Source organism: Aedes aegypti, chromosome 2 (genome assembly GCF_002204515.2).
Source record: "Aedes aegypti strain LVP_AGWG chromosome 2, AaegL5.0 Primary Assembly, whole genome shotgun sequence".
Classification (NCBI taxonomy): Eukaryota; Metazoa; Arthropoda; class Insecta; order Diptera; family Culicidae; genus Aedes; species Aedes aegypti.
Window position 1 is genome coordinate 26,106,023 of NC_035108.1, and position 13,150 is coordinate 26,119,172.

General features: G+C 39.6%; 1 protein-coding gene across 3 annotated transcripts in view; it reads right to left on the reverse strand.

Annotated features, from left to right (window-relative positions):
* Positions 1-944: 944 nt before the first annotated feature.
* Positions 945-13,150, reverse strand: part of LOC5573477 (zinc finger X-chromosomal protein) — a 39,981-nt gene continuing 27,775 nt past the window's right edge. For all 3 annotated transcript variants that reach the window (XM_021840331.1, XM_021840330.1, XM_021840329.1), the window contains 2 exons: positions 9,998-11,190; positions 945-1,520 (listed from right to left, as the gene is read on the reverse strand). In XM_021840331.1, coding sequence (XP_021696023.1) covers positions 963-1,520; positions 9,998-11,190 — 1,751 coding nt within the window. In that variant the 3' untranslated portion in view covers positions 945-962. The remainder of the gene's footprint in view (positions 1,521-9,997; positions 11,191-13,150) is intronic.

Here is a 13,150-nt window from a genome sequence, read left to right on the forward strand (position 1 = left end):
CCTATGGCTCCTCCACCGGGATTCCTATCAGAGGGAAAGCCTCATCTCGGTTTCATGACCGAGAGGGCAGGGTGAGATCACCAAGCAGAATCCAGTGGTGATGCTTTTAGCAACAGCAGTGAGCAAAACGAACAGCAGTATGCTCACAAAGATAAACTCGTCGATCTCGGGTGAGATAAGCCACACAATGGAACACCAACAATGGATGGCGTTCAATTTCAATGCCCAAAATTCGTGTTTTGTTCGATGTCACAAAATTCTATTTCACAACTAGCGCTCAAAACGAACCGCGTTGGACTGACTGTACGAAGCAAAAGCTTTCGAGAGAATAAGATGCACTGAATTTACAATGGTTACAATAATCGGTTTCAGTAAAAGTCGGAAGGACTCGACCGAAAAAATCAAAACAAGACAAAACCAAAAACATAAAGTCTTGTAATTTTCTTTGTGGAACATTTGTTATACAGTGAAACCTCCATGAGGGGTTATGGACAAAAGATGGACCTTTTGTTCCTTCTTTTTTGTTCTTCGATCTTTTGTCCTCTCGACCTTTTGTCTTTCGTCCTTCTGTCCTTTCGACCTTTTGTTATAGATTCCTCCATAAGTCGATGTTCTATTACTCGATATCGACTCATAGAACCATACTAAAACCAAAATTTCATGGTTACTCATGGTTACTTCATGGTCTCATCAAACAGCTTTCCAAAGCATTTGTTTCTACGACTCGATATTTTCATGAGTCGATGGTCCTTTCAGATATCGACTCATGGAGGTTTGACTGTAGAATAATCACCCAACCATGAGTTGCGTGTGAAGTTTATTGAAACGTTCTCTATTTGTGGATTTATACTATAAAATAGACGTTACTTCTGATAATAACGATTTGGGGAACAACGTGGATGGGTTATGTGGTGTTTCTTTCACTTAATGTGTCTAAAACATGATTTGCTAATGACCAATCTCTATTCACACACTTGAACAACATCATCGGCTATGTGCCGCGCCATCTTTTCCTGCTCAGCTTCGTTCGGAAGCGCTTCCTCTTCGTCATCGGTACTGTCCGCCGATGAATCGACCTTTTCTCTCAAATAATCCGCATACAGGACTTCCAGGGTTTCTACTCGGTCCCGATAGCCATGGTGGTTGACTAGATGGGCTGCAAAAGCCCCCGGGTCGTTAGTAGGAAAGACACAATGGGGACACATCTTGTGTCCCAGCTCGTTCGACAGCATCGAGTGCAGCTCCATGTGGGTGACAAAGTGATCCACTTCACGGTACAGCTGGTCACAAATTTCGCACCGGTATTCGCCACCGAGTGGCATACAAGTGGCTTGGTGCTGTTTCAGTTCTCGCGGAGAGATAAACTCCCTCGGACAGACGGGATTCTTGCACTGGTGATACGTCAGCTCACCCATGTCTTTGTGAATCTTGACGACGTGCTCGGCGAAAGCGTCGCTTGTTTTTAGCGACAGCAGACAGATCGTGCATGCAAGTGGGCCCTTGTGGATGCGCATGTGAATCTGTAAAATAATTGATTGCATTAGTGATGTGATTGTATGACATTTCTCAGAAACCCATTCCCTAGAATGGCAGTCCCCAGAACCCTGCTCAAGAATTATGCTTAGCAGAAGAATAATTCATAAAGTAGGATATTTAACTTTACTGGTTTAAAAAAAGGAGGATATTTACAAAATTTGCCATCAAGTATCAGAAGGCCGGCTCCAAAGGCACGTTCTCTACCAGTTGGGAGATTTGTGCCATCGCCATATTTGAGCCTATTTCATCATCTACCCGATGGGAGAGGAAAGGGAAGGGAAAGATGGGAGGAAATAGGAGTGATGTCCCTTGAAGAGGGAAGATCGCATAAGCGAAATGAGAGCATGTAGCACCATACCACAATGGGTTCGAACAGCGCCCTAAAAAGGGCACTGCAAAACGCATGAGCGTAAAGAGAGCCTATAGCTCATTACCACAGCGGGTTAAGGCCCAAGTAAAAATGGTGCAAAAGTCAAAACTGAAAAAGCAGTTTCCTCTTTTTAAATAGACAAATCGAAGAAAATAAAAACACACAGCTCTTTTATTTGACAAATAGAAAGGCTGTGTGTTTTTATTTTCATCAATTTGTTGTTTTAGAAAGAGAAAACTGCTTTTTCAGTTCTGACTTTTGTGCCATTTTTTCTTGCACCTTAAGAATAACAGGATGTCCTGAAGATTCAGGCTTCTGTATTCAGTTTCACTTAATAAGTGTTTACCAAGTAATTGGAATCGCATTTGCGCAAAAACTGGACAGTTACATATCAGGTGATACGAAGTTCCATAATCGGAGTCACAACTATCACACACAAATGAGTCAGCACGCTGAATATTTGCCATGTGATAGTTGAGTCGGCAGTGGCCTGTCAACGCTCTGACCAAGAGACTGCAATTCTGCTTTGACAGATTTGTTCAATACTTCGCCACCTTTGGAGATGGCTCAGTAATGTACAATTTTGTTTGACGACACGACTCCAAACTATTCCAATATTGCTTGTGCTGAGTTGCCGCCCAAGAGTTTATCCGAAGCTTCACCCAGCACTTCGAAATTGGAATAGCTGGCTCAGGGCTGATGAAGTCATGCGATGCTCCATCGCGAGCTAGCTCATCAGCCAATTCATTTCCAGCGATGGAAGAATGGCCAGGTACCCATACAAGGTTTACAGAGTTGACTGAATTCAGTTCCTCAATTTGAGTTCGACATGCGATAACAAGCTTCGACCTTGAGTTGGCCGAAGCGAGAGCTTTTATAGCAGCCTGACTATCTGAACAGAAGTAGGGGAATGTGGGGCAAGATGAGCACCCGGGGCAAGATGGGCACCCCTAGTTTGTGTCGTTCCTACCGATTTTTTTTCCATACATTATTTGGGGTTCTGATGAATATCATTAAATTGATATGATGGCCATAAATTTCAGCTAAAAAATCAACAGCACAACGTAAATATTGTCCAAAATACATAGAAGTCCAAAAATTTACCTTTTCATATAAGATTTGTTAATTTGAAAGTGATGTTTTTGCTGCGTAAACAAATTAATTCATTCGTTTTTGGCCGTATAGTTATAGAATAATCTTCTGTAGATAATCAGGAGCAAAACTTTTTATCAAATTTAAAAAATATTTCAATTGTTTTGATTATATCAATAAATTTACACCCTTGGGGCAAGATGAGCACCATGTTCAAAATTAAGTAAAAGTGTGAAATTATAGAACCACATTTAGCTGTGGGCTTGACTTACGGTATCTTCTTTGCACAAAACAAATTTTCTAAAAAATATACAAACAAACAACAAATTTAATCGTTTTTTTAAGTAAAATCTTAGCAATTTATGAAAAGTTATTTATTTTCTGATAAAAGTTTTAAAAACTAAGCTAGTTGAAGATAAATATTATCAGATATTAAAGATAATATCTTGGGATATTGCAAGCATTGAAAACTAATAGTTTTCTTTAGTAAATTGCATCTTTTTATGGGGGTGCCCATCTTGCCCCGCAGTTTTTTTGACCGATGATAAAAAAGCTATTTTTTAACATGTTATTTGGAAAACTATTTATCACTTTTTAAAACTTTTAATGGTTGGAGGTCAAAGTAATAATGTAAAAGATAAGGATGGTTACCAATTTTACCAAAATAATAACGTTTAAGTAGGCTTAAATCGCGCTTATCCTTAGGGTGCTCATCTTGCCCCGCCTGACCCTATATGACTTTACCCATTACGCGCTGTTGAAGTGCTGATTGCACTCCACACATAAGAGCAAATATTTCCGCCTGAAAAACGGTGCAGTTTCTACCAAGTGAGTAAAACGGATTCAGCCTTAGCTCACGAGAATATACTCCTGCACCAGCTCTACCTTCAAGAAGGGAGCCATCAGTGTAACATACTATATTGTTTGATATACTTCTTTCCAAATAGCCAGACGTCCACTCTTCCCGTGAAGGGAATTGTGTGGTAAATGTCCTGTAAGGAAAGTTACAAGCAATTGTGAGATCACTTGGAGCAAGGACAATTTTGTCCCAATTCACCAAAAGTGGAAACAACGAAGTGTGTGTAGATCTACGATTCACTGGATTTTTCTCCAGTAGATCCAGTACCCATAAACGGTAAGAGCAAGAAAGTGCTTCTTGTTTAAGATATATGTGTAGTGGCGCAACGTCGAAAAGGGCCTCAAACGCTGCTGTGGGAGTTGTAGAGAACGCACCAGACATCGCCATCAAGCACATCCTTTGGAGATGGCCCAATTTTGATTGGATTGTTCTCACTTCGCCCTTTTGCCACCACACAAGACATCCATATGCCAATATTGGTCGAACAACTGTTGTGTAGATCCATTTGATATATTTGGGTTTGAGGCCCCAAGTTTTACCAAAGGTTCGCCGGCATTGACCGAAGGCCATGCACGCTTTTTTGACTCTGAAATCAATGTGAGGTGTCCATGAAAGTTTAGAATCTAGAATGACTCCGACAAACCGCCCGAGATGAACTAGCCCAGGGCTAAAAATCTCGTTAATAAAGTCAAACCAACCAACCGACATACTTTACTTGATCAGTCACATTAATCTCAGTGCCAAAAAGACGTAAAGGTCGAATTCCATCGCTTCTGAGCGAATGCTTTCTCGATATCGTATACAACTTTGTGTAAAAGAGTCACAGTGGACTTTCCAGATTGGTAAGCATGTTGATTCACATGAAGAGGCATGTTTGCCAAATAAACATCACGGATGTGATGATCGATAATGCGTTCCAGACATTTCAGAAAAAAGAGGTCAGACTGATTGGTCTAAAACTCTTCGCTTCCTCATACGACGCACGTCCTCCTTTTGGGACAAACTTTACAGTGATATCACGCCAGGATCTGGGAATGTACCCGGTAGCAAAACTGCTTACAAGTAGCTTTTTTAAAACATGTTTGATAGACTCAAATCCCTTTTGGAGCAGAACAGGATAAATCCCATCCGCTCCTGGAGATTTGAAAGGAGCAAAACTATTAAGTGCCCATTGAATCGATTCACTAGTTACGATACTGCGAGCCGAGGCCAGAGACTCGTAACTATATGAAAAGACATTTGGTTCATCGGTAGATGCTATGTCCACACATCCGGGGAAGTGTGTATTGAATAAACATTCCAAAACTTCTTCATCGGAAGAAGTAAAGTCACCATTAGGTAAGCGAATTTCGTTCACTTGGAAATCTTTAGATTTTGCAAGAATTTTGTTCAACCGACTGACTTCACTCAAACTGGAAACATTTGTACAAAGGTTTTTCCAGCCGGATCGTTCAGCAGAACGAAGAGCCTTCTTGTAAGCCTTGCGAGCCGACTTGAACGACTCTGATCCAGCTGAACGGCGTCTGTCCCAACTCCTTCTACATTGTTTCCTGAGTCTAGTCAGATCGGAATTCCACCATGGGGTCCCTCTTGTAGTCTTTACAGACCGCAGAGGACATGCTTCTTCAAAAGCTTCCATAATGTAGGATGTTGTAGTATCAACGGCATCATCCAGATCACTTGGATTTTCAATGGACGGAGAATATCCATGAAATTTGGTCGCAACCGATTCAATATAGAGTTCCCAGTTTGTTGACCGGGGATTCCTAAAACGCAAAGTCTGCGCAGTTACATTTGAATGTTCAAAGAAGATGTAGCGATGATCAGATAATGATTCCTCATCTGATACATGCCAATTCGTCAACTCGTGACTGATTCTATTCGAGCAGAGCGTTATGTCTAACACTTTTCTGCTCTATTAGAAACCATGAAGGTTGGGCGATTGCCTATGGTAAGTAATCCAAGGTCTGTACTACTTAAGTATTCCATCAGACTGGAGCCTTTCAAATTGATATCCGAGCTGCCCCAGATGATGTGATGAGCATTGGCATCACTGCCCACAATCAGCGGAAGGCCTTTTGTTACGCAGTGTACGACAACTCGTTTGAAGTCATCCGTTGGGGATGGTTCATCATGTGGTAAATATACCGAACAATAGACGTATTTCCTGTTGAGGTCACCAACAGAAACATCGATTGTGACAGCACATACATCTCTGGTAGTTAACTCAGAAATGAGTGTAGCAACGATTGCTTTATTAACGAGCACGCATGCGCGGGGCATGCAGCGCGAGTTTGCCATTTCAAGTTTGCTAAAAGTAGCAAAAACTGGGTCCACAAGGTTACCTAGATAGAAGTTCCCTCTACGAAAGTAGGGTTCTTGAACTAGCGCCACTTGGGCTGCATCATTTTGCATGAGTCTGCAAAGATTGATCGTTGCTGTTCTTTTATGCTGAAGATTGATCTGAGCTAACCTAACCGTAGCCACTACCCAAACTAGGCAGAATTAAGCTTTTACAATCTCAGCACGAAAAAACCAGATCGGTATCTATTTAAAGTCGCCAAAGGCGAAAGAGCACAGAATACACTGTGTGAAACGCATAATGCGAATCCATATAGGTGATAATTTAAATTAAATGTCAACATATTCATAATCCCACCCTTATTAAGCCTCAGGATAGAGACTGAAGAAGGGCAGCCGATTATCTCGGAGAAACACAAGGTCACCTGCACTATTGCTCCGGGTAGCACAGGAAGGACTCAATACTGTGGAGGGCGCCCTGGTACCCCACAGGCTCCGTTAGCGGTTAGGTTTTATTTAGACCCCCCTAACCATTCATTCCTAGGCACGGTACGCATCACACCATAAATTAGGGGCACCTGTGAGGTGGACTTTTACCACCGGAACAGGCAGTCCGTAGTGTTAATTCTTAGCCAGTTGAAACAACCGCTACCGACACTACGCGGCTATCTAGGCTGCTCGGGAAAAGGAGGTTAATATTGATGATTAAATCCTGACGTGCCCAAGCAGCCGCACCTGTTATTCTGCTAAAGATTTTACAAAATTTGCCATACCATAAAAAAACTATTGAAAAAAAATAATTGAATGTTAAAAAAAACTGATGTTTGAATCATTTGAGCACAGTCTTCAAAATTGCCTTTGCTTTGCGTTGCTTTGATTCATAAAACAAGGAGAAAGAGAATGCACGATCCTTATTTTTCAATCGAACAAGACTTTGATTTGATCCTATCATTTCAGTGAAAATACTGCATCATTTATTTGAATCATTTGTGGCTCATTCATCAAGGTTCACTATGCTGCAGATGGGCAACCAACATTATTGGTAGGCCTAGCAACCTATACTGTTTTTTTTTCATCGTGATCCAGGGTTGTTGCTCTACGCGGTTGTTGAGTATCAGTTGAATTTGTTCGTGTGTCATAAATAGACGTTAATGTAATCTTTTTTATTACAGCCACAATCAGTTTGAGCTCTCTTCTCAGGAGAAAATGACATGATCAAATATGTTGCTCATGACATTGGCGTTATGCTCGAACAACAACATTACCTCCATAGCGCTGTTGGAGACATGGATCATTTCACGGAGCCCAAATATTCTTGCCACGTTCAGAACAAAGCTCTATGCAACGGACTGTGATCTCCGACACACTGTTATTCAAAAGTCAAACAATATTTTATCCTATTCCTTATGGCAATAAAAAATCTCTTGATTTGTCTGAAAAAGATCTACAATGGAAAAAAATGTTTTGATTCGAACTGTCCGGATGCTTCGAATCCAGGACACCGGCTTTAAATCACCCAAAAATTCTTTTTTCGACATATTTATGCATGGAGTATGTAGAAGACGTTTGAATTATGAATTCTAGTCGAAACAAATTACAACCAAAAACACCGGGAAAAAGGCCAGTGTCCGACTTCCGAAGCGGCCGGCTGTTCGATTTAGCACGGTATTATACGCGCTTCTATCTCACCCCAAATTGAACAAACGTATCAAAGGTTCCCCTTTCAAAGTCCGTTTCGCCCAATACAGATTGACCAGTAATGTTCTTAACATATAAATTATACATTTTGAACTAAACTATTTTCTCATAGATATAGTTAATCTTTTGACGATTTATTTTATTAAAAATATTGTAGTTTTGACTCATGATAGGTAAACCAACTTCTTCTGTTCTCCTTGATATTACGTCCTCACTAGAACAGAGTCTGCTTATCAGCTTAGTGTTCTAAGAGCACCACTCGAATTCACTTCTGATCAAAAATCATTTCGAATTCCCGTTTACGTTCGACAAATTATATGGGACATGTATTCGAACGAATAAGATTCGATTGAAAGCTGAATACGCCGTAAACATGAATAAGGGTGATAATCTATGGGCCCAGGCCCAGGAACGTCAAGGAAATCGACAGCAGGCTCGATCCCAGACATCTTCAGCTGAAAACCGTTATTGTACACTGCCGTTTGTTTTCTATTCTTACCTAGGTCTAGAGTATGTAGTTAGCTTTGAAATGATTTGAATCAATGATGCATAATTTTTGATCAAGTGAGCACACTGCCCATACTCGCAATACAGTCCCATTAGGAAAATCATCATGTCGAGAAAAACGCATCTGAACCTTACTGCAAAATTTTTCGTAACGCCGCAGGTGGCAACATAAAATTCTGGTGTCATTACTCAACACATTATCATTACAGTATAAGAAAATGCTCAACAAAAAAAATATTGTTAATGCAGTTTATTTTACTGTACAAATCCAAGATAATAGCAGGTGGGACTCGTTATCCGAGTACTTTTCACACCAAATTCAAATATACCCGCATACCAGTCCCATTACTTGGGACTCGCTTACTTTGTTATCGCGCACCTTGACACATTTGTTGGCTAGTCTTCCAAAACACTTTTCCTTTTGCTAAAATGTGCTAAAATTAGTGTTATTATATTTTAATTACAATAGTTCCTTCAAAACAATAAACTATACGGTGGTGATAGTGACAGTGTTCAAGACATTCCTGGGCTAGATGGTAGTGTTGCGGCCAGCCAATATGAATAGTACCTACCTTGGATTCATCAGCAGTACGTTTATGTTGGGTTGGAAACATATTCAATTCTAATAACTATCAAGGTATAAAATCGGTCAAGCTTTGGTAAGCCTGAGTTCGGCAAAATTGTTACAAATTTCTAAGATATGCCTTCTTATTTCTCATCTTTAGTTATCGCTAAAACACAGTTTGACCCTTCGACGATACCAGTGGGAAAAGCTTTCCACTCCACGTCGTTGGAAGATGAACCTACCGGAGGCGAAGATTTCGTTACTAATTGGCTAGAGGATGAGAGATGTGACAGGTATAGCTTTGACTTGAAGGAATGCTGTTTATCTTATTTATTGTTTAGAGTTTCGCAAGAATTAAAAACTTAATATGTTTCAACCATTAATATCACCAGTCATGTCAAGCAAAAACTGCATTTTTATGGAATAAAGGTGACTTAAAATACTCAAATTAGTAGTATTTCTTTTTCTTTTGAAATGATAACTACGATGCAAGATTACAGGAACCATAACAGGAAAGGGTTGGCTTGAATTTCATCGTAATCTACTAGTGGGACTGTTATGCGGGTACTTTCAATATGGGACGCACATAGTTTGGTATTTTTTTCGCATTTTGTCCATACAAAAATATAATTTTAGGTATGGTACCAAGAAGTACACTAATAATAAGTACGATTCACGAAGAAAACTAAAAAGTGATGAAAATTCAAATGGGACTGTTATGCGAGTATGGGCAGCACAGGAGCAATTAAATGCAAAAAGCGCGAATCCATTGCGAAGCATTGATATTTTCAAAGCATGCTTTTCAAAGTATCTGTGCAGCAATGATGATCTTTGAAGACTGTTTGAGCATGAGCATAGATGACCGTACAATTCGTAGTTGCTACTCCGTGATTGACCAGAACAATCGAAGTAAAACAATCGCTCCCTGGAAAATATAACTCCAAGCCCAAGTTTTTTTTCTGCTCTTTAAAATCGTATAAAAACTATTCCGGGGGAATGGATTTCTGGGAAACATCATTCTGGGGAATGTCATTATGTGGTTTTAAAATCAAAAATAAATCTGACTTACCAGTAATTCCGGCCAGGTGCTCTCAACCTTGCCACAGTGAAAGCAAACGTGCACTGTTCGGGTACGATTTTTCGGCTCGAATCCCTGCTTAACGATCGGCTGCACCGGGACTCCGTTGACGAACTTCGGGTGCGATATCAAGTTGTGATCTTCCAGCTGTTTGCATTTCGAGAATCGTACCGAACACGTGACACACTTGAAGTAGTAATTCTCCTTGGGGTTCGACCGATGCACTTGCATATGGTTTACCAGTTTGTGAGCGGAGTATACCTGAGTCGGACACATGGGACAGGTGAATTTCTCCAGTTTTGAGTGCGTCAACAAATGCGGTTGCATATCACGGTGAAGTCGAAACCGAGATGGACAATATCGACATTGATATGGGAAATTTTCCACCTTGGGATGTCTTTTGCGATGCTTCAGATATTGAATGATCGAGAAAAATTGCCCCTGGCATTCCAAGCAAGTGTGAGTGGAATTTTTCGTGTACAGGAAATTTCGTACATTTCGCGCCATGTACGGGGAGACAGCAGATACTTGGGGCTTCTTTTTTATTTTCTTTCTCAGTAGCGGTTTAGGGTGAACCACCGGGGATGCATGATAAGCATGCTCACCGATGGGACTTGTCACCAACGTGACAAAATCGTCCCCTTCGTCGGCGGTATCTGTTTCCGACGAGGACTGTTTCTTCTTCCCTTTCCGGTGCGTATTATCTTTAATTTGAACCATCGGCAGCTCGCTGTTCTCATCCGAGTCTTCGTATTTGATGGGAGCGGGCATTCCCATAATGGGGTCATCTTCCATAAAACTCTGAAACTCATCCTGCTCGATTTCCGGTTCCTCTTCTTTGATTTCGATTTCGCCGCAAAAGTTCTCAACAACCGACTCGCCATGATCCTCTCGATCGATGCCGATCAATTCACTGCCATTTGCGGGCTCTTCGTCCGGACCGATTTCTTCAAACATCTCACATGAAAAACTGCTGTTGTCGTCCGGTATTTCTACCACAGTTTGTTCCTGTTCCTGGCCTTCTGCAGTATGTTCTGCTTCCTCGGCAGGTTCAGATTGCACATCTTTATCTGGGGCTTTGTCGTGTTCCGTCGGTTCAGATTCGTCATTTTCTGGTTCTAAGAGGGTCTCAACCATGGCAGCCGGTTCCGTGATATCGGTGGTTTCTTCATTCATGGATGTATCTGTAATTAGTGTCAGGGTATAAGTTGGGCACATGAATTTGGCAAATGATAATTTTCATTTTTTTGTTTGTGACACACTAGACACATAAGGTACCGCGGGGCAAGTGAGTAAGTGGGGTAAGTGAAAATAATTGGTATATTTTACTGAATATGTGAATTAACGTTTTAAACTCATGCGTAAACCTTTGAGGCCATTGAGAACATTACCAGGGTGTCTACTGATTTACAGAAATGAAATTCCCTGAGTTTTCAAGGTTTTCTAGGTTTAAAAAAAATCTAGGTTAAAGAAATTCCTCAAAACATACGAATAGTTAATTAAAGATGATTAAAAACCTGTTTTTTTCAAATGAAAGTTATGTTCGAAAATAAAATTATCTAGGAAAAAAAAAAGATTATTTTTGTTGTTTACCACAAAAATCAAGAATGTTTATCCAGTGATCAGAAAGGGCCTTACTCATAGGGGCGATCCATTAATTACGTAAGACAATTTTCAGGGTTTTTCAAACCTCACCCCCCCCCCCCCCCCCAGGGTAAGATTTTTTGTATGAAAATTAAAAATAAATTGTATGACGCGTAAGAGATTCCAAACCCCCCCCTCCCCCCATAAACCCTTACATAATTGATGGACAGCTCCTAATCTTTCTCTTAAAATGGGATTCAGATGTATGGACTTCATAGACGTACCCACAATATTTTTTCTGGAGAGCGTTTTGCATTTTTTTTTCTTTGAGGAAATTGAGGCTGATAGTATGATCGTATTAGAAATAATTGCATTAGATACCTACAAGTGTCTAAAAAAAGAGACCATAGGACCATAGATATATTATGAATAATAAGAGATACCTAACAGGAAGCACGAGATGAGTGTTTGATTGCTACGTTGAACAGACATTTTTCTATGTATAACTCTACGGCCCTTTTTGTAATTTCTCATGACATTACAAGTATAACAGCTTGATTTACAATAGATTTTTTCCCCGTATTACTCCGTAGATCTCTTCAGGAGTTTGTTTTGAATTTTTTTATGAACTTTCTAAATAATTCTACCGAAAAAAATGTTTTATACCTTCATTAATCCAATCTGGATTTTTTTTTCTAATTTCTCATTTCCGTTTAGAGTATCTTCACAAACTCATACACAGGGCTGGTAGCAGTTGGACAGCAAAATAATAGTGACTTTAGTGACCAAAATGATCAAAATAGTGACCAAATAGTGACCAAAAAGTGACCTAGAAGTGACTTCAAAATTACAAGTATTAATCATTAAAATGACTAGAAATGAAAATACGTTATCTGTGTAGCCAATCTACATATTGGGTGAATTTAGAATGTAAAGAACTGCAGTAATTTCAAATCTTAAGCAATAAGCTATCCGGAATGAGACAAAAAGATGGCTCATTGAAGATTTCACATACCATTTTTTACGAGACGATCATTAACTTAATATAGGTTACTATTTTATATTTCTGATTTCAGTCGAAAAAAAAATCAAATACATGAACTATGGTACTCGTGATAGAATGTTTAGAATAATTCCTGTTCATGATGAACTAACAGGTAAAATTCATTGAAGATTTTGAAGAATTACTAGAATTAGAATTACTACCTAGAAGCATTTTTCAACAAATCTGTGGAATAAATTGGTGGAAAAATGTTGGTTGAAGACAAAACTGTGGTGAAAATCGTGAATTTATTTCAAAGTATTCTGAAAAAAAAAAAAATCCTTACAGAATTACAAGTTCAAAAACGAACGAAATATTAACACTCAAGCTAAATTTTCGACAGAATTTCTGTAAAGTTAAACCATTTCTTCCAAATATACAACGGTAACTCTAGAACACAACTGATTATTGGCGAACTCGAGACAAACCAAATTCGATGAATGTCTTGCATAAAGATTTAGAAAAAAATTCCATGCATACTTAAAATGTTTATATTTCAATTGATCGTTTCAATAACT